General features: G+C 40.7%; 1 protein-coding gene across 1 annotated transcript in view; it reads left to right on the forward strand.

Moving 5' to 3' along the window:
• Positions 1-21,730, forward strand: part of LOC131972153 (cadherin-4-like) — a 276,681-nt gene that overhangs the window by 241,791 nt on the left and 13,160 nt on the right. The window contains exons 10-12 of the mRNA XM_059333934.1: positions 7,422-7,607; positions 10,838-11,094; positions 16,978-17,120. Of these exons, the coding sequence (XP_059189917.1) occupies positions 7,422-7,607; positions 10,838-11,094; positions 16,978-17,120 (586 nt within the window). The remainder of the gene's footprint in view (positions 1-7,421; positions 7,608-10,837; positions 11,095-16,977; positions 17,121-21,730) is intronic.

The following is a 21,730-nucleotide window of genomic DNA, read 5'->3' on the forward strand; positions in this document are numbered from 1 at the left end:
AAAGTCCAAAGTAATGTACTATATGTAATGTATTAACGTGGTGCAATTCTGTAACATCATCACAAAATGAATATGCGAAGCGGGAGATTTAATGTTGTTCAAAAAAGTTTACTTAAATTTATTCCACCCCCTTTAACTTCATCTGAACTCTGGTCGTTTCTCTCTAAATGTTTAGATGTGCGGGTGGAACAGCTGAGGTGGCAGCAGTATTTCTCACCGACAGCTGGAAAGTGAAAAACATTCTGAGCCATTATTTGCATGGCTTTTAATAAAATTCTCAACAGTCCAATTTTTATTCGAAGTGGCAGAGCCTTGCATTTGTTTGGAGAGGTAACGATGGTCCAAAGTGGAGTTGGCGTGGCTGCATTCTAGGTTCATGTTATGATGAAAAATCTTTCTTGGTGTCAGTTTGGCTTCAGGCATCAGAATTATTCAGTATGTGTGCTTTGCTATCAGCAGTGATGAGAGCACGGGCCTGTTGGGTAGATAAGGTGCTTAGCTCTGCAACTGCACGGATATCGGCTGAGGCGGTATCAGCACTACAGTATGCTCGGCTCTTTGAGGTGGTAGCAGAGGAGTTAGCATTAGCATTTGCCCTGGGGGCTATTAAGACCCTTATGATGATGAGTTAGCACTGGCGGTAAGCATGTGTCAGCCATAGAGCTCATCAGAGAGCTGCTACATCACACACAGCAGGGAACGTACAGAGAGAGGGCAGAGGAAGAAAAAAATGAGACACACAAAGGAGATGGTGAGCAAAAAGAGAACAAAGAGGGAGGAGGAGCTGATGAGCGGACCACCATGTAGACGAAAAATGGAAAAAGTGATGAGAGAGTGTTGGTAAGAGGAGAAAGAATGAAGGATTATTTGGTCACAGGAGCTATTTTCTACAGCGGCAGTGATAAAGCATAGACATGCCCCGTTGTAAATCAAAGGCCTTCCCTGACTCGGCATCCCCCTCTGATTTAAGATTCTCTACTGATGGTGGCGTATTGATGATAGTGGCCAGTAATAGATTGATATTCTCTAACTGTATTCCACCATGTTTAAGTGCATTTCCATCATCGCCATAGAGGGAAGTTAATACTCTCGTGGATATTGATGATAAACTTTAGTGGAGGTTTTGGAGCCACGATGAGCAGAGCACTTTTTACCCCACTCCTTTCATAAATCACCCATTTTAGTGGTGGGATAACATAAAACCATTTTGTTGAGAATGCAGGCCATTATGCAAATATTTAGTATTTGCAATAAACCCCATAGATCTTTCAACGTGTCCCAGAAATATAAAGTTTAGGGAATTTGTCTTTAATGTTGATGATTAATATTTCATCACGCCTATCAGAGGCTGCCCTATTTTTCAAGGCGGCGGAGGGCGGTGTATGTGTACAGATGTGAAGGCTCTCGATGCGTATTCGGTGCTGCATGCATGCTTTGCATTATTACTGTGATGCAAATAGATGATCTTAGATGAAGAACAAAGTTATTCATCTCCTTTGATTGTTTACACATACAGTACTGCTACTGCGACAACTGTATCTCACATGCTATGGGCTTTTTTGTAGTTGTATAGAGAGAGCTACAATCATGCAATCAGTGGTATCTGCAGGATTTACTGCAGTGCTTCCTTTGGCCTCTTTTCTTTGCCATCCTTACAAAGTTCCTATGATGAAGTTCCCTGTCACTTCTGCTCTCTCTCCTCTCACCACCCCCCCGCCTCCTTTAGCCTTTCCCCACTGCCAAAATAGTGACAGAAGGGTGAGGGTGTTGGCAAGAGGTGTTTTGTCAAGTGCTGTGAGAAAGCCAACTGCACTCTGTGCCAATCACAGTCTAAGAGCTTGCCCCTCCTTTTCTTCGGTCCAGCCTTTGGGGACAGGATACAGTATCATAAAAAAAAAGAAAAACTACCTGATCAGGAAAATGTTTTGTGAAAGATGGGGGAGGACTATATGTTTGAAAAGCAAAATATGATAAACTGTATTCCGCAACAGTCACAGTTTAGGGATTCTAAATATATATATATATATACCAAGGGAGTCATCAGGGTATATACAGGAATCCTGAAGTTAATTTTAATGCCTTTTTAAGACTTTTTCAAGACCTTCCCAATATTTTTTAATACCTCACTGCCAGTTCAATATGTAACCATTTACATCAGTTACACTTTGAACTAAACAGTTTTAGTTTGTGATAAAGACAACTGACCACTATGAACCAACAGAATTCAAAATAGGCTGAGACTCAAGGGCAAAGTTTATTTAAAACAACAACACTTCACTCCACTCTCAAAAAACAACAACCAGGACAGTCATGACTTGTGCCTCAGCTCATTTGATTTTGTGTCCAGCATCGTATAATGTAACCAGATTTGTCCTTACCACAAGTAAAGGATTTAGCTCTGTCTGAATCTGGAAACATGGCCTGGAAGATGTCAGCCAAGTTTTCATTTGAGTTTAGCGAGTGGCGTTTCTCTGCCGTGTGGAGACGCCACAACACCTCTGCACGCAGCGTTGCCGTGCCGCCCAGCGCCACCCTGATGTCGGCTGCAGAGCGAGCCGAGGTCGTAGCCGTAGCTTCGGTGGTAGTGCGACGGCACTTGGTTGTGGTAGAGCGCGATTAGCGGAACGGAAACTAGCGATAGAGAGCTGCCGCTCTTGGCAGCTAGCAGCGGCTTTGTGGCTAGCGCAAGACATGTGGGATTTCAGCACGTTAATTCCCATTGACGCGATATTAATGCTTTTCTTGCATTTTCTGCAATATGCCTCCTGCAGCCATTCTTTAAAGTCCGGCATGTCCAAGATGCAGTGGTGGGCCGTCAGGGCCAGCAAGGCCTTCTCTGCTGGCCTAACATAACCAGAAATCATGATCATAATTATGATAAAGGTTAATTTAATTTTTAATTTTAAACTTTCTGGCGCATTGGCGCAGCTGTGTGGTTGTACTCAAAGCAACAGGTCACAGAAAGTCGTGATACGTCACGTTTTTACATGAAAAAGTTTTTTCACAAAGAGACTTGTTTATTGTGTCGCTGTCGCCAAAGTATGGCCGTCTTGTTAGTGTCTTTCTGATATTAAACTGCGATTTTGCAATGTATTGTACAATCTTGTTAAAGCTCGCATATTCTTTGTGGACTCATTTAATAAAACTTTTTGGAAAGATACTTTTAAAGACCCTTTTATTTTTAAGTTTTGACAGTAGCATATCAGATATGTTTTAATTGCTGATGCGGTATTGTTGATTTTTAAAATGCGCCGGATAATAGCCCATTTTGTAAACAACTGAGGTGATGCAATGCTAGTAGTGCTTCAGTGTGTTTCTAACTACTCTCCAGTCCTGGTGTTATAAATGCTTGCAAAATGAAAGGTATTTATTGACTAAGTTGGACATCACTAAGTGTGAAATGCACCGCCCGCCACCGCCAAGATGTCAAGCCAGGACTCATTCGAGCCTTCTCTTACGGTTTTTTCGCGCTGAGGGCATCATGTGACATAAGGTGCGTTCGTAATATGCACTGGGAGCGCCAGAGCGTACTTCATGAATTTCCGAGAGCGCGAGACAATTTCCGAACGCATCCACAATAGAGTAGTTTTTTCATGTACCGGTTCATCTTTGTTTTTTAATTAAACAAATAAATTCACACACGCTTGTGATGTTTTCAGGACCCAAACTATTGGACAGCGAATTTAGAAAAAATACCTTCAAAATGTAAGACTTAGCAAGTCGTGAAAAGACTTTAATACTTTTTAAGGGTCTTAATTTTCCCAAAATTGATTTATCACCTTTTAATACTTTTCAAGACCCCGCGGATACCCTGGTCATAAATTAATTTAGATTTGTTTGTTGGTGTCTTTGTTTGCAGGATAATGAAAACATTTTCTGGCATGATTTTCATGAAAGCTGGGGGAAAGGTGAAGCATGTGGCAAGGAAAAACCAATTAAATTTGAAGTGGGTCTGAATCATGGGTGCTTTTTACAAGTTATTTTTCACTTTCATGAACATTGTAAGATAGGGCATGGCCTTAGTTGAGGTCTGCACTCTCCTGTTGTCCTTCTAGTCTCTTTTTATTTAGTGCGCTCTAAAATTAATATGATACATTCATTTTTTAGTTTTAGAGCAGTTTAAAATACCATAATGCTTTGTAAAACTGTATAATTGAAGAAAATGCAGATACGTATTATTGTGCACAAACATGTCAGCTCTCAAATGTATGGTCTTTAGTGTGTGCAGATTCTTTTCTTACCTGAGAACAAATAAGAATATATGTTTTCAAATCAAACATGTTTCCTAATGTGAGTTCTCTAATGGAAAGCCTTGCATGTCTCTACTGAGATGTATTGCAAAAGTAACTTTTCAAACACTGCAACAGTCATACAACACTGTTTACTTCACTGTTGAAACACCCACCACCACATTGTACAGAACAATACTACAATAATAATGAAGTATTCAGTGGATAAATCATTCAGAGAGTGAAAGAAAGAGAACAACCCCAAGGTTTTTTTCCAGAGAGATTAAAATACTTTCGTTTCAATATAACAAATGCTGAATCACAATCTATTATTAAAAACACTACCTGACGTCCAAGCTCACTGTCACAAAGAATTAGAAGCATCTTTCAATTGAACTGAAAATAATGGAGAAAAACAATGAAAAAAGAACACTTCTTTGAAAGTTAACTCTTAAATGCAACCAAAAGTGAAGAAATGCACTTTTCTCCTAAAACGACAGTATAGTTTCAGTCAGAGTCGCAAAGTTCACAGTTCAAACATATTCTTTTGAACACTTGTGACCCAAAATCACTGATGATTAATTTCAGCGATTGGGTGTTATACTACTGCTAAGTTTGATGGGACTCAGTTGACTTCCTGTACCTCCTAAAGTTGGTATTTACACAGTCTTGTAAGCCTCACAACTACATGCAGTGAACTGTCTGAAATGTAATTTCCTAAGTAATTGTACTGATGATATAGTTTTATGTGTAGGGGATTAAAAATCTGCCATATAAGATTTCCTATGAGAAAAATAAGTAAGAGTTTTATTACTGGAGCTCTGGATGCCTGTAACCCCGCCCACTCCCCCACTCTATAAAGAGCTAATGAGAGAAGAAATCTTAAACTGGGGTATTGATAATAAGAGCTGTGGTGGATCCTTCAAAGTCTTCCATCATGTCTGGTTAACTCTTGGCCTCACTTGTTACTGTGTGCTGAGAAAGAAGATGCTCAAGGGCCCTTAGGAGCTCAAGAGCCATCTCTGAAGTTTTATTTCATTGAATTGGCATCAGGGAGTCCCTGAACCAAACCACAGTAATAAAATGCTCGTGCACACACACACACATACACACTCAAACATACGACAGCCTGCCTACTTATCCAATGCAGGCAGTGCATCAGGACCACCCGGACTTGTCTGTTGTCTTAAGAATGTCATTGAGTCTCTGAACAGCTCTCCTGATGCAGCCCCCTAATCTGCCCGCTGCTGTCGGCTGTTTGCTGGGTGATGCGAGGGTTGCCAGGCAGGGTATTATGGTCTGTTGGAGTGTTTGGTCTGGGGCTTTGCTCTTTGATATCCTACACTCACATAAGCGGCTCAGTGGCTCTTCCACGCCTGTTACCCGTGGTGACAGGGTAACTGTAAGATGCTACATGCCTGTTGCCTCCAGATGAGGTGAAGACACGCCGGCGCGCTCACCTTCCGACCCCGCGTAATTGGTTAAGAGTTAACGGGTTGTCCGTGTAGGTGGCGCTGCGGTCAAACTGTGTTTTACAAGGTAGCAGAGCAGTCGTCGCTGGTGTTGGTTCGTCTTTGTGGGCTTTATCCCCTGAGCCTGTGCAGCTTTGATCAATCCCCACCATAACAGACATATGACAGACAGCGGCTCACTCCTCATCAGGCTTATCAGGACAAAGCACATGTGTTTGTACAGCATGGGGACAACTAAAAGCCACTCATATACACTCAGACAGCTGTTTTAACCCTCCCCACTGCTGGCTCCTTTCTGTTCATCCATTCTCTCCTCCTTTGTCACTCTGGCTTTCAAAGGAATGAAATATTATTGCTTGTCAAAGGATAGGCACTGGGAATGCAGAAAAAGCATAAAACACTAAAACTGGAACAACGCCCCTGTGTGTGTGTGTGCTTGCTGGTGTGCATCTGTGTTTACTGCTTGTTTACTACTCAGCTGTGGTAAAAGTGAGCTCATTAAACTTAGTCTACCTGAAAGCCTGAAAAGGAGCACTGGCTCTATCAAGAAGAAATGGAAATGAGATATAGGCATTCTGTTTTATTGTAGAAATTGCCACGCTCAAATGGCTCAGTGGATCCCAAATGACCTACAGCTACAGTCACAACTAGAAAAGCATTCAGAGAGTGCAGACCTCGCCAAGGCCAATGATGCATTCATGTGCTCCTCAGATGTTCCCTTTTCTCGACTTAAAATGTCATATTTTATTTTATTGCTGAAAGAGTTTAAACAGCACGCTGATAGCCGTTTCCAGTATTTGTGTGAAGATCAAAGGAAACAGATTAAATGTGATTGGGAACTAATTTTTCTGATTATTCTGACTGCACATAAATGCAGCACTAATGTTCATTTAAACAACTAATAGAAAAGAAAATGGTTCAAGTGAGCCATGAAATGTGATTGGGAACACATTTTTCTAAAAGTTCTGACGCATAAATGCAGCACTATCTTAAAATGTGAACAAATGTAAAAATGTATTTGTGTATCTATTACCAATTAAATTAAATTCAATTCAATTGGCTTTATTGGCATGACTTAATGTATATATTGCCAAAGCAAGCATCAGAAAAAAAGATAACAAGATAAGGAAAGCAATATTTACAATAGATTATTATAATTCTGTTATTAATTTTAAAAGAAAAGAAAAACTAATAACAATAAAAGAAAGCAATATTTACAATCATTAAATTACAATCAACATATAATTTATACAATCTAACTGTCCCAGCAAAAAAAAAGAAGAAAAAATAAAATAAAAAATAAAAACAAAATAAAAACAAAACAACCAACAGCTGTGTGACAGGCAGAAACATAGACTGCTGCTAATCTAATCTACAGCTCTGTGACTCTGTGAGCGGCAGTTTTTCCTCATCTGACCATTTTAAAAAACCTTTTTTGACGGATTAAAATTTTTGGAAATATGTTTCTCTAATTAGTTCATATTTTTTACATTTGGTGAGGAAGTCAAAGTATGGATAGATATAGAATCGAGGTTTTCCCTTTGATTTGGACACAAAACAGCTGCTTCCTTGACCCATGCTACACTCATGCCAGTAGTTTTTCCTTAATTCAGATGACAAACAGACACACGGCGCTGGAAACATGAACTACTTTGCTGAGGTAATAAAGATGTGTAGAAGCAACTGATAACAAGACAATAACTTATTCTACTCTCTGCAGTTTTCCGGTGAGGTCCCAGAGAACAGAGTGGATCTTGTGGTGGCTAATCTGACGGTGATAGATGCTGACCAGCCGCACTCGCCTAACTGGAACGCCATCTACAGGATCATCAGTGGAGACACATCCGGCCACTTCGCCATCCGCACTGACCCCGTCACCAACGACGGCATGGTCACCGTGGTGAAGGTAAGACGCCAGCCTATCATCTTAGAAACAGTGTCATCTTTTTTCCAGTGCGGGCTGTCAGATCCCCTCCGGATTTAAGCACGAGCAATAATAATAGACTACAGAGTTAAATGGGGACACGCTGGGGTCTTTTGCCTTTCATATGCCCCCTCATGTCCAAATGAGGGATTTGAGGCCGCTGTGCCCTTCAGAAACAGCTCATAGACTCACACGCAGACTTAAACACAATGGCTGGTGAGACCACTGTAGCAAATTAGGTATTGATTTCTCAATTACAATGGCAACGGTTTTTATACACCCATAATGTTCTCGCTGCTGTGGTAAATGACGGCAACAACAAAACCATGTCTTGTAACAACCTGCTGTGTTAGTGTTCAATCTCATAGTCGGAGGTTGTCTAGAGGGTTTTAACCCATTTGGGGGAAAAATATATAGTATAGGACAACAGAATAACAATCTGTATTTATTTTATTTGTGTGTATGCTATGTGTGTAGATCTCTGTGCAGTTGAATGGCCTTTAGCATTTGTATTTGTATGTTCGTCCATGAGTGGCTCACTATAAATGTGCGTATCGTGTCGCATATGTTTTGTAGAAATAACTTGTTTATTCGCGTGACCCTGGAGGACCCAGGGGTATTTTCCTTGTGCATCTGACTCCTGCAAATCACATCTCACATCCTACAATAATGTTTAAAAAACAGCAATAACATCATCCTGTAATTCCCACAGCGCCCTGAGCAATGAGCATTGGCATTTTGCTTCTCTTCATTATCTCTAGATGACTGCCTTTTATAATCCATTCCTCTCACTCCCTGATGTAAAATTCAGGAGGCAGCCGGGTAGCCGTGAGCTTCCATAGAGACCCGTGGGAGGTTATCAGGAAATCATAAAATAAGAGACAGGACACCCCCTGGGAAGAAAAACGAGAAATAGACTGTCTCAACAAGTAAATAGAGGGGCTTCAGCTTGCTCCGGGAAAAAGGAGCGGGAGTGGTTTACATCAGGCTCAATATTGGGAAAGTCAAGAAGCCATAAGAAGGCGTTACCTCGGTGGTCCTAATTTTACCGAGGCATCTGTGTCTGGTACAGACACCGTGAGACCCAGGTATGCAGCAATTTCCCACAAGGGACCTTGGCTCCTCTGTAAACACTGGCTGAGGTCTTAACCAGAACATGTCACACATTATACACTGTTCCCTGGGGACTTTACGAGACACATTCACATTTTCACATTTTACCGCACGGTAATAGAGCCTGTAGACAAACAAGCACGCACAAAAATACACAAACAGAGCCGCTTCGTTCCAATGAGTCATTAAGATATGTAAATCGCAGCTTATGATAAACACGGAAGATGACAGGGGAAGTGTTGAGGAGGAGAGGAGTGAGGCTGAGACAGATTTCTGAGGATTGAGAGGTGCAGACTCGCACGGAGCACAGATCACAGGGGGTTGCAGGGGGGCAGAGGTGAGAAGACAAGGGGGTGCGGAGTTGGAGTCCGGCAGAACAAATTAAGTAAGAGGGGAAGAGAGGAACTAGTGGAGCGATGCCGAGGAGATGTAAGATGTGATGGCTCATGGGCAAAAGATGGAGGCCGTATTATTGACCTCTCACCCCTCTGGCTTCCCTCAGGGTGTGTGTGTCCGAGTGTGTATGCGTGTTTCAGTTAGCCTAGAGCTATGCTCTCGACCCCCCTGTGCTCTGAATACCACAGGCTGTAGATCAAAGAGCCTTGAGCGTGGTTTGCCTGTAAATGGGTTCCCACTGCACCAATGGGGTCACACATGAATACACACCTATGTGCTTCTATTTACTCATATCCACGTGCGTACAAGTAAACACCAACTAGCACGCTCTCACAAACACATCCACTCCAGTGCCCTTGTCAAGCAAGCTGCCTGATTAAGAATGCTTTTTTATATCACAGCTGAGCTGCCACACTGTCCACTGATAACAGTTAGGCAATTCAACATACAGATGTGCTCAGATTCATTAACGTCACCATCAAACACCACAGACACAAGCCTTGCGGCGGTAATCATCACCCGTCTATTTAGAAATGTGCCAGCAGGACCTACAACCACCGTATTTGTTCTCTTTTTTATCCCCTTGCTTGTTGTTGTTGTCATTTGAACCTGATCGTGTAGTCTTCATTAGGAGAGCACGGAACTGTCACTCTGGTTTAGGCTCAGCCGATAAAAACCCCTGTAGAGTACACATATACACATGCACACACACACTCAAAAGGCAGAGCCATGACAGCACCCTATGAATAGTCTAAGCCCCACTGCCTCTTCTCAGGGTGTGTGTGTGTGTGTGTGTGTGTGTGTGTGTGTGTGTGTGTGTAGAGAGAGAATATGGGTCCGATTCATCGGGGGAACACTTTACTCGACATCTGTTAATTTATCATGTCCTTTATCATCAAGGTTCAATGCATATTCTCCAGCCGCAAAGGAAATGTTGAAAGGGGCTTTTCACACTATAATCAGTGTACTATATACTTGATATGGTTTGGTCATAAAAAGTAACAACGGTAATGATACTAATAAGGGTTCTAATACTAGTAATAATCGCTGAGCATACAAGATGGAAAAAGGCTTATATTTTCTCATTTCTTCACCTGTAATGCAATGCCACTGAAGTTTCATGGAAATATTTATTGTAACAATACATTTATATGATTTATATTAACATATAGATATCCATTTTCTGCACAGTGCACAGTGTTTAATTTGTTCTGTCAAGATGGATTTCTTTATCTATAAACTACAGCTGTCACAATATCAGATTTTCACTGTACGAATATTGTGACCAATATAATTCACGATAACGGTATTATTGCAATATCCCAAAAAAATGTGGAAAAAAAGAGTGCGATTAGTCAAATCCATCTTTAACTTGTTTATTCTGTGTTAAGTCTGTTTTTTGGCAAATGAATAACACGCATAATGCCAGTGTAGGGAGGTGTGCAACTATAACTCTACAAATATATTTTTTAAAATAGAAACAGAAATGATTCGGAGAGGCTGAATTATTTACAGCATTTCAACATATGTGTTGCCATAATTACCGTATCAAAGTTTCCTTTTTCTAAAAAACACTGTTATTGTCAACACCAGCATATTGCGCACTCCTACTACAGTACAAACTAGGCTGTTTACCAAGAAAAAATAATTTCATTATGTTTACTCTTCTCACACATTGTCATTATCTGCCTTCCTTCCTCCAGCCGGTAGACTTTGAGATGAACAGAGCCTTCATGCTGACAGTGGTGGTGTCTAACCAGGCTCACCTAGCCAGTGGCATCCAGTCCTCGCTCCAGTCCACAGCTGGGGTCACCATATCTGTCCAGGACGTCAATGAACCCCCTTACTTCCCCACAAACCCGAAACACATCCGCTTTGAGGAGGGCGTCCCTGCCGGCACCAGCCTGACGACCTTCTCAGCCTCTGATCCCGACCGACTACAGATGCAGCAGACAATCAGGTACTGAGTGACTGTAATAGATTAGTCTCCAGATTGGAATCCTAATTAGGCTAATTCTGACATTTTAATAGCACGCCATTAGTTTAAATATCTTCTGGTGCAAAATCATTTAGATCTTAAGTTCTATTACATATGCACGCTCTCCAGGCCCAGAATAGTATTGTGCCTGATTGAAGTCTGGCGAGCTGCATTGTAAGTACAAGTCTGGCAGAAATCCTTCCATAAGCACTAACAGCAGGCTAAAAAGAATCTTGGATAGGTTCCATGTCAGTAGTTAGAGGGCAAAGTTCAACAAGGGGACTATATTTTGGCATCACCCATCTCTCAAAGTCTTACTGTGCGAAGTTTATGAGCCACCGGAGAACTCTTAGTAAGGAGGGTAAGGTTAATAGGGAGCAATAGCCTCTGGGGTAATCAGAAGTGTGTGCATTCTGCAGATTTCATGAGCACATACATGCAGGTGCACACACACACAGGCTGCGAGGGAGAGATAGATAGAGAGAGAACAGGAAGGAGGAGGGAGAATAAAGAGAACAGCTGGCTGCAGCCCAAACGCCTGACACAGCATTATGTCCACCTGCAGTGTTCTTTCTCAGTGCTAAGCCTCTCTGGATTTTAAATGTAAACCAACCTTTAAATGACCAGAAGGCCTTTTCTCAGTCCTGCTGTCAGCTTGACAGTAGCAGTGACTGCATTATGGCCTTTCAAACTTAGAGGTAATCTATTAAGTACACTTTGCTCTGTATTGATGTTTCAAAGAGAAAGCTTTAGATTAGTTCTGTTCCCACTCGTGGTCACATGTAGAATGTCTTTATGGATTATAGCGAGTGTAGTGGTGTTATGATTCAGTTCAATTCAATTCAATTGGCTTTATTGGCATGACGTAACAATGTATATATTGCCAAAGCAAGCATCAGAAAAAAAAAAGATAACAAGATAAGGAAAGCAATATTTACAATAGATTATTATAATTCTGTTATTCATTTTAAAAGAAAAGAAAAACTAATAACAATAGAAGAAAGCAATATTTACAATCATTGAATTACAATCAACATATAATTTATACAATCTAACTGTCCCAGCAAAAAAAAAGAAGAAAAAACAAAATAAGAAATAAAAACAAAACATGTTATGTTTAACCGGCACAGTTTAGCTCAGCAATTGAGTTGATAACACTGTGGCTGTGGCATTAATAGTACCACCTCCTTCCAACCCTCACACTCCAACAGCTTCCTTCCCATTTTCTCTGGGGAAAAGATCTAAACAAATTTCCTAGCTAATTTCACAGCAAATGAGAGTAAATTGGGTGTACATTATAATTTAGGAAGACGCCAAAGTCACCAGCTGGGCTCTCTCTCTCTCTGCCTTCTCTCTGTCTCTCTCTCTCATGTCCTCTCTCCCTGTTGAATTCACTTTGACCTCTTTGGTTTCCTCCCTGTTTTCCCCTGACCCGTGCAAGACTGCTCTACTTTACATCTTGGAAAATAATTTAGCCTTTTACAAGCACGCTGTGGTCTGTCACGGTCTCCTTAACACAAACCAAATCTCCTTCCTCTGCTCTCACCACGTGAGGAAGCAAGACTGTAGACATGGCAAATCCGCTACCTCATTCATTTGGATCCATCTGGATAGGATCACTATCAATCCCCCTGCTTTACTCAAGTCCTATAAAAGGTATCTACTCTAGACTGTTATGCAAGGACACTAATCACAGCTGTTCCCACCGTCTCTTAAATTCTCATTCTTCCAAAGTAAAAGAAATTCAGGGGCTCATTCTTGCCAATAAGCTAAAAGCCTGTACAGTGTTTGCACCACCCCGTTAACACTTTCATTTTCAAACTTGTATCAGGCAGATTGATCTCAGTGTGCATACCTCAAAACCCCATCAATCAAACAGTCGGCTGGCATGTCTGTTTGCACAGGGAGTCACTTAGATATGACACCGCCGTTTGAGTTACATGTAATTTATGGCATGTGTCTTTTCACATGACAAAGAGCTGTGTCTTTGTAAATGGATGGTGGAGAGGCACAAAGAGAAGAGAGACAAGGTGAAGATTTAGAGGGAGTCGTGAAAGTCGAAAGTAAGGTGAAAAAAGACCTGAGGGATAGTGGAGGAAAGCAGAAAGAACCTGAGGATGGTAAGCTGACTTTGGGGTCAAGGTTTGAACTTGAGAGGTGCTTATCAAAGGAGGGACAGACTGACAGTGTCCTGTTGGGATTCGAGAGGAGATGATGTGGACAGGAGCAGGGGAGGCAGAGGCGGATGGAGAGTGAGGCATCATGCATCACCTGTCAGACACCCAACCAGTAAGGTCGAGACATGGGACGGAAGACACTGGCATAAATGATTACCCAAACCACCTTGGCTAAGCTTGATACATGCATTTTTCATCCTCAGGGTCGGGGTTTGAAAAATAAATGTCATACCTCTCCCTGCTGCTTGCTAAGATCACTAACCTGCCAGGCCTAATCATACATCCAGCTATACTTACACACCCACCAACTCCCAAATGAGAAAAACTTTCAGGTAGAGGAGAGCTCAGGAATTGCAGCATTGGAAATGAGCCACAGGAAGGAAATACTGAAACTTTCACACAAAATGTAACATTTAAACCAGAGTTTTTCCTCCAAAATAGCACTAGAGTAGAATGTTTACCTTTCCAAGAATAAAAAAAATTGGCATTGCACTTCATTAAAAAGTTAGCGATAGGGACTGCCAATTGCCCACAGTAACTTTGTTGACAGTTGGGAGATGTAAACAAAAACACTGTGGCTGTTTTTACCATCATAATTCTAATGGCCAGAGTGGCCCTATCGTTTACTGAGCGCTATCAGAAAAAGTGAAGTGAAAAATGACTGTTTAAAGCCAACCACATTCTGCCCCCCGAGTTCACCTCAAGAACAGAACTAATAACACAGTGGATTGTCTTTTCTGTGTATTGGAAATTAGTTTGGCTGCAAAGACTCTTCATTCAGGACTTCATTTGCTTCATGTAAGGTTTATTACATCTGCACTGAAGGCTGTTTAGGAGACTTAATTAAAGTGTGGTGGTGGACAGAGCACTCTGCTTTGTGAACAAACCTTTGTGTTATGGCTTTTATCATCAGAGGGCATGCAGCCACACAGGAAAGAATGGGCTCTGGTGGTATTTTATAGCCCATTATGCAGGAGAAAACTCTCACACACCATTTCCTGTACCCTCTTTTCTTTTTGCATGTTTCTCTGTTCCTTGATTATAAAGGGCCAGTTAATCCAAATGAGAAAAAACTACAGGTATTTTTTTATTTATTTGGCCAGGTTTTGAGATGAGTTTTTTCATTTCACCCCCAATATAGCATTTAGTGCGATATTTAAAACAATGATGTTCTTTCTTGCCGAAAGTTAGATTAGATGATAGATAACTCTCTCATGTCTGTACACTAAATACAAAGCTGGAGCCAGCAGACAAATAGCCAAGCATAAAGACTGGTAGCAATGGAAAACGGCTAGCTGGGCTCTGTGAAGGGGTAAAAAGAATTCACCAATAGTAGCACCACTGCAAAAAAGTATCATCACATTGTATGTTTAGGGGGGTTATGTGATTTTTGTTGTTGTTGTGTGTTTGTTTGGTTTGTTACAAAAGCTGAACTGAAAGAACATTGAGTTGTGGTATTACAGGGAGAAATGAGCTGGGCTATTTCCTGGCTGAGACCATTGTCCCTGTGAGGTTGCCAGGCAATTAGAAGAATCCAGGACTCTCGGCTCCAGTTTGTGGACAGATAAAATAAACATGCTATAGCATGCCGTGTTAATTAGTCCACCACCACCTTTAGAGATGCTGCTAGGCAGATTCTTTCAACTTTGGACAAAGCCTGCTTTTCATCTTAATGCTAAACCAGGCATGTCCAAACTATTCCACAAAGAGCCGTGTGGCTGCAGGTTTTCGTTTCAACCAAGCAAAACCACACAGTTTGACCAATCAACTGTCTGGAGACTGAAATCAGTTGATTAACTGAGTCCAGTCTGGTGTGCTGCTGCTTGGTTGGAACGAAAACCTGCAGCCACACGGCTCTTTGTGGAATAGTTTGGACATGCCTGTGCTAAACTAATCACAAACCTGACTTCATATAAGCGTACATATCGGAGAGTTCTATCACTTTTGTCATGTAACTGTTGAAAAGAAAGTGCATTTCCCAAACAGCTCATTGAACAATTCCTATAGCATGTTTTCTTTTTTCTTTGGACAACAAATTTGGATGAACTGAGCGTTTAATTTCTGTCTGCTCAGCACAGAGTGCACCAGTTTGTCTGCCCTCCACTAGAAAGATAAAAAGAACATTTCTTTCTCTCAGCCCAGACGGAGAGAGTCAGTTTGGCATGGCAAAGCCAATAGAGATGCAATTGGACACAGAACAGCAGTAGGTATCAAGTCAGTCCTAATGAGAATATTAAAACCAGATCATACAGCCATGCTGCTACTTCCGAATGTCACCTCTCCCCGTCTCTCTTTCCCCTCCCAACTCGTACTCCTCACTCTTTTATCCCACCCCCCCACTGTGATGGACTCGCTGTAGTCCTGGTGGTGATTTCACAGTCCGCCAGTTAGTGGCGGTGAGCTTGGCTAGCTTGTGTGAAACCGTCGAGAGTGTGGGAATGTCATCTCTGTGATCCCCTTCCCCACACTGAGCTACGCCTGGGATCATGCCCACTGCCTGCTGGGAAAATCCCACCTCCCTAACTGCAGGAGAGAGATTATACTCTGTCCATCCCCCACCCCCTTTACTGCCACCCAACCCTCCAGGCTCTCACTTTCTCCTATGTAAGTAGAAATGTACATGCAGTATTTAATGGAACACAAATAAACAAGTGGGCTGTACACTGACAGGGAATACACCACAATTCAATAAATATAAAAGCAAGGTTAAGGTCAATTCCATTTCAATTTGGATGGATTTAAAAGCTGGAAGTGCTTGTCACATAACGCAGCCTTATTGACCAAACTGACATTCAGTAAATGAAATCGGATTGATGCAGGAACCTTGTTGTGTAAGGCCAAGGTTTCACATGTCCGCAGACAGTGTTTCACACATGAAAGTGAGATTGCAGCCAAGAGAGAGGTGGCAGTTGATGAACTCTGCGTCACAGAGGGAATGAGAAGAGGCTGAGAAGATACAGAAAGGGATAAGAAAATGTATGAATACAAAAGCACAGCAAGATGAGGTGAGGCGGCATGGGCTGAGAGAGATCTGATAGAAATGAAAGCGTGAAACAAGCCGAAAGCGACAAACGCCCGAGAAACAAGCAGTTAGATCAGAGTGAGATTGGGATTCAATCCTGGAGATGATCCCCTGTTCCTCCCCTGCCCTTTATCCCGGGGGAAGTCGCCACCTGCTACCACATCCACTTCCCTGTTTGACGATCAGTACCAAGATCCTATCATCCTGTCTCCACCCTATGCACATTTTTCCCATACACACACAGTGACATTTGCAAACATGCAAGCACTAAAACATGCATGTATATAGCCCTGCCAGGCAGTTTAGCCCTCCCAAGCATAAGCAAACACTTCCTAGAATATGTACATGCAACACACACACACAGACACACACACACACACACACACACTGGCAGCTGCAGCAGTGCTTAACTAGGGAGGTAATTGACTTCAATGCCTGGTACACAGGAGTGAAAAATGAGGTGAAATTGACTGTAGGCTGCAGGCTCTGGAGGAGAAGTCAATGAAGAATTAAACTGTGTGAAGGTCAGGCTGTTGTGATTCTGTGAGTGTGTGTATGTGCAGGCAATTTTTGTATGCACAGATGCAAGAGAAAATTTTCAATTGCTTGTAAACACGGAAACGCTTGCGCTAACTTCTCCATCGATTCGTCCTTGTGTGTCTTTAGGTATTCAAAGCTGAACGACCCTGCAGACTGGCTGTCCATCAACAGAACCAATGGTCAGATTGTGACCACAGCAATGCTCGACCGGGAGTCGATCTATGTCAAAAACAATATATACGAAGCCACTTTCCTGGCAACGGACAATGGTAAGAGCCTCTTTAATGCAATTAATGAGTATTTCAAGGTTGCTGCTACCTATGTATGATTTTTTCCTTCCTATGTCCTCATTCTCACATGTTGTAGTATGCCTGCACAGTTCATTTTACAGACCTGAAACAGTTAATGCCAAAACTGAAGTTTAAAATGTATGAAATCATTTTTATGCTATTATAATAGAAAGTTGTGCCCCTTTCAATCCTTGCATAATCGCCATTTACCAATTACCATTTTTGATTTTGGAGCTACTACTGTATCATGCTACCTTCTTTGTTCTTAATTCTAAATCTATTTACTACAGATTGTCTCTCTGCAGTAGTTTTTAATTTTAAATGTTTAGAAATTATGGTGCTGGAGGAAGGAAAATGTATTTGTAGCCTCAAAACATTTCTGATTCAATAAGAGCAGTACCCAGCTGCATAAAACCCACTTAGGCTTAAGTTCCCCATACATTTTCATCAAAGGATGCCTTGGAAAAAATGAGTTTCATAAAATCACCACAAGGATTTCTCACCATATTGTCAAGCAAAACACTTTGATCTCTAAGTGTTTTTCTTCGTTTTCCATTATGCTAAAATGTTCTGAGTAACCATTTTCATCAGAGAATTTTAAGAAACCCACAACAGTTTCTTTAAGTGAATTAATTTATGTAACATAAGATAATGACTGAATTTATGGTGATTGAAGAGACAGGAAATGCCCACAAGCGCTGCACAAAAAGATAGATCAGCAGCCTATCTTCAAAATCCTACAAAAGAGGCTTTTTAAAGCCTTAAGGCATTTTAATAAGTAGCCCTCTGCCTGCTATGCCAATGTTAACAGCTGTTATAGTTACTGTCAACATTGTAACTTTAATGTTTGCACCAGCAACACCAGCCAACTGATAATAGAACTCAGATATTAACGTTAGCCAGATCTTTTTATTGAAACTCATCAGTGTTGTCGACTCCTTGACCTATCTTATCATTGCAGTAATATTTTTGCATTTATTTATTACTTGGTTTCAGATTTATCACCATGATTTTGTTAATTTCTCCTTTTCCTCTTTTACTTTGCGTTAAATTTATTTTGGATTACAGTATGTTTTCTTGTTCTTTGTCTTTCTGTATTCCCTTTTTGTTTATTTTGAAAAAGCTAGCTTACACTGACAATGCTATCATTAAAGGGTAACCATGGTAACTGAAGTTACACATGTGCTGTATCATGACAGTGACTACCTTAAAAGCCTTAGTCCAAACACTTATGTGAGGAGACAAGCTAAGAGGCTTTATGCAATACTCCTGCACCCCAGAGCTTAGGGAAATATGTTGCATAAGGGGCAATTTACTTATCTTAAGATAGTTTATGCAAACAGGTACAGGTATTTTATTATGATAGTATAATATATACCTAAACAGAAGTAAGTAAGAAGCTTCCTTGAAAGCACTCTGAAATTTGTTCTCGGTAATTTTAAAGCATTTTTTTTTGCTTTGTCAACATGTTTGTGTCTAATACTAACTGCTTAAGACTAGAAGATCACCAGCTGCAAATATGAGGGTGGAATGAGTAAATGATTGCAACTCCTCAAATAATAATAATAAGTGTCCTCGAACAGGACGTACTGTTTCCAGTAGAGCTGGAGTAGAAAGCTTGCTAGTAAATACATGGAAAATGTCAAAAATGTTGCTTACAGTTTGATGAAAATGAAGACATTCCTGTGGATTTAGAGGGATATAAGGACATGGAAGCTCTGTAGCATTCAAGTACAGTGCAGCTGGAGTCGAGTTAGAGAAAATCCCGGATTCACACAACCTGGACACACTCTTGATCCTCTCCTCTCCTCTCTTCCCCGTTATCTTCATGACTGCCTTCTCCCTTCCCTTTCCCACAATGTGGCATATATAGCCTATTTGTTCTGCCTCAAAGTTGAAACTCTGTGCACTCTGAGCACAAACTCAATCACAGCAAACAAATAAGTTCCCCTTTTCTTAAGTGGAAGTGAGTGCTTTTTCTCAAGTAAAAAGGAAATGCTTTTTCTCTTCCCCTTTTCCAAATTGCCTTATCAGTGACGTGCAGTGCACTGGTGTGTTTACCTTAAGTTGAGCTGGCTTTGAAACATTGGTGTATTTATCGGTGGCAGCATGTGTGAAGAATGATCTAATTTGAAACGCATTGGTGTGAGCATATGTGTGTGCTTCTACACTTTTTTGTTGAGCAATGATTGACAACATCAGACACCTTGACGTGTAACCCGCTGTGTTGATGGGCAGGAAGCGGCAGTCGGATTAGAGGTTGACTTGCTCCTGTTGTTTGAACTTTACAAACACCTAATTTCTTTTCCCTGTTATTTCCTAGACTTTTTCATTTTAATACATTACCCATTTACTTTAAGCAGAATGGTAACACCTTACAATAACCAACTAAGTAATGTTTATAGATGGTTTATAAACCAATCATTTACAAAGTGCTATACATATTTCATCGTTCAATGTTTTCAACCAATTTCTTAAAGGTATATGAATCATTTCAAAATCATGAACATACTTAATATGGTGTTAAAAATGTTAGAATGAGTGCAACTAAAACTATTAATTATAATTTTATTGTTTGTTAATGGTAAAGTTACTATAAACTTACATTAATATACCATCTAGTTGTCATTTATAAATCATGTAGTTAGTTAAACATTAATAAATTATCTATTTACCATTCTAAATTGCCTATATACGGTTTATAAATGACGATTAAACATTAATAAACTATCTGTTTACCATTTATAAATGATGGTTATTGTAAAGTGTTACCAGCAGAATAATCTAACATGATTTTTTCTCTCCATCTGACCTCTGTTAAGTGCACAGTTTAGAGAGGCGTGCTACTGCAATGTTTGGTTGATATTGGTAATGTGGGAAATCAAAAAGATGAGAATCCAGCCGTCAAAACTATGTGTGTGTGTGTGTGTGTTCATCAGTCTGACTATGTGGGTGTTGCTGGAGTGCCAGCCGTCATAACGTGAGAGGGATTATGGTAAGAAGTACTATGAGACAGTTAGGATAGTAGGACGGGACGTGGAGAGGAGGTGACAGCATGGGGAGAAGCACACTTGTTTTACTACCATAATTTTATGTCGGCCCCCGACACAATCTGACAGCCTCACACCCGTCTGACACCGTCTTCCTTCCAACACCTTTGGTATTGTTTGTGTTTATGTGCTCTTCAAAAGAACATATGGTCGACCAGCCACAAGTCTTTTCACCATGCCTCACATCTCTGAGCCACCATCAAAAAAAGGAGTTAATACAAATCCTTTTGAGGAATTTACACAAACATAATTATTTATTTAGCTGGTTAAAACCCACATAATTCTCCTATCAGCTGTGGCAAGCTGCTTCCACATGTCCCCCATACATGGCTGGGATTAACAAAGCTGCAGAATGGGAAAGCCTGTGTGTGTGTGTGTGTGTGTGTGTGTGTGTGTGTGTGTGTGTGTGTGTGTGTGTGTGTGTGTGTGTGTGCGCCACACATGTTTATGGTTCACCATGTATATTTCAAATAATCATTTAATGCTTTACATTATATGCAGAAATTGTGTGCAAGAAGCCACTTATGATGAAAATGTTCAAATAAAATGTTCCTCTAAATACCTTGTTAATGTATTTAAATCTTCTAGAATCTATTAGATAATATTTTAAAAAGTAACATTTTATATAACCCGGTTAGTTTGGCTTCATAAAGGGTGCGATGTTTAATTAATGGTGCAATCATAAGATGGACTATGATCAAAATTATAAGAATGTTTTAGGTTTACTGGATCGAGAACTGGTTTTATAGCCCTTCTGAGGTAATATTGAAGTTTGTTTGTTTTTTCTACCCAGTAAATCTACTTTTTCTCAGAACAACTTATTACATTTGTGCTGCAGCATTTCAATTTAATTTCCACAGCTGACAATTACTCACAAGAACAGTCATTCTTTGTGCTTCACTCAGTGTTTTATAATGTAGTCATCTGGTCGCTGGTACCAATGTGCAGCTGTTTTTTTGCACTTGTGCAGATAACTGAGGATTCAATGGCATCATGTAACAAACCTGGAAGTTTCAATTTGGCCACTACGTCCATGAAAAAGGCCGGCGCTGTGCTTCAAGGCTTGATGCCAAACCTTGGGACAGCAGTGGGCTACCTGTGTTTGTAAGCTTAGAGCAGGGGTGGGCAATTAATTTCCCCAAGGGGCCACATGACCAATACCACGAAGGTTGTGGGGGCCGGACCAAAACTTGGAAATAAATTCTGCTCAATATTAATGTAATCACTTTATAAAATATAGTAAATTATCTGGTTTTGAGCTGCTACTGATAGGAACACATGTTATGATGAGACTGTTAATGTGGAGTAAATCAAATATAGCAGTAAAAAGTAGTAAATACTCCAATCACTGTATCACTTTTCCATTTATTTTAAACACAACTGTAAATGACCTTTAGCAAGGTTCCTATTTATGTTTTTTGTATTATATAGCTTGTTTTTCATGTTTGTACATTTTCAAGGTGTTTTACAATGTTGTGATGCTTTTATTTTGAAAAGGTGCCGTCCAGTGTAAAACGGGTGCTTTAATTTTGAAAGGTA

The sequence above is a fragment of the Centropristis striata genome, chromosome 5, assembly GCF_030273125.1.
Source record: "Centropristis striata isolate RG_2023a ecotype Rhode Island chromosome 5, C.striata_1.0, whole genome shotgun sequence".
Classification (NCBI taxonomy): domain Eukaryota; kingdom Metazoa; phylum Chordata; class Actinopteri; order Perciformes; family Serranidae; genus Centropristis; species Centropristis striata.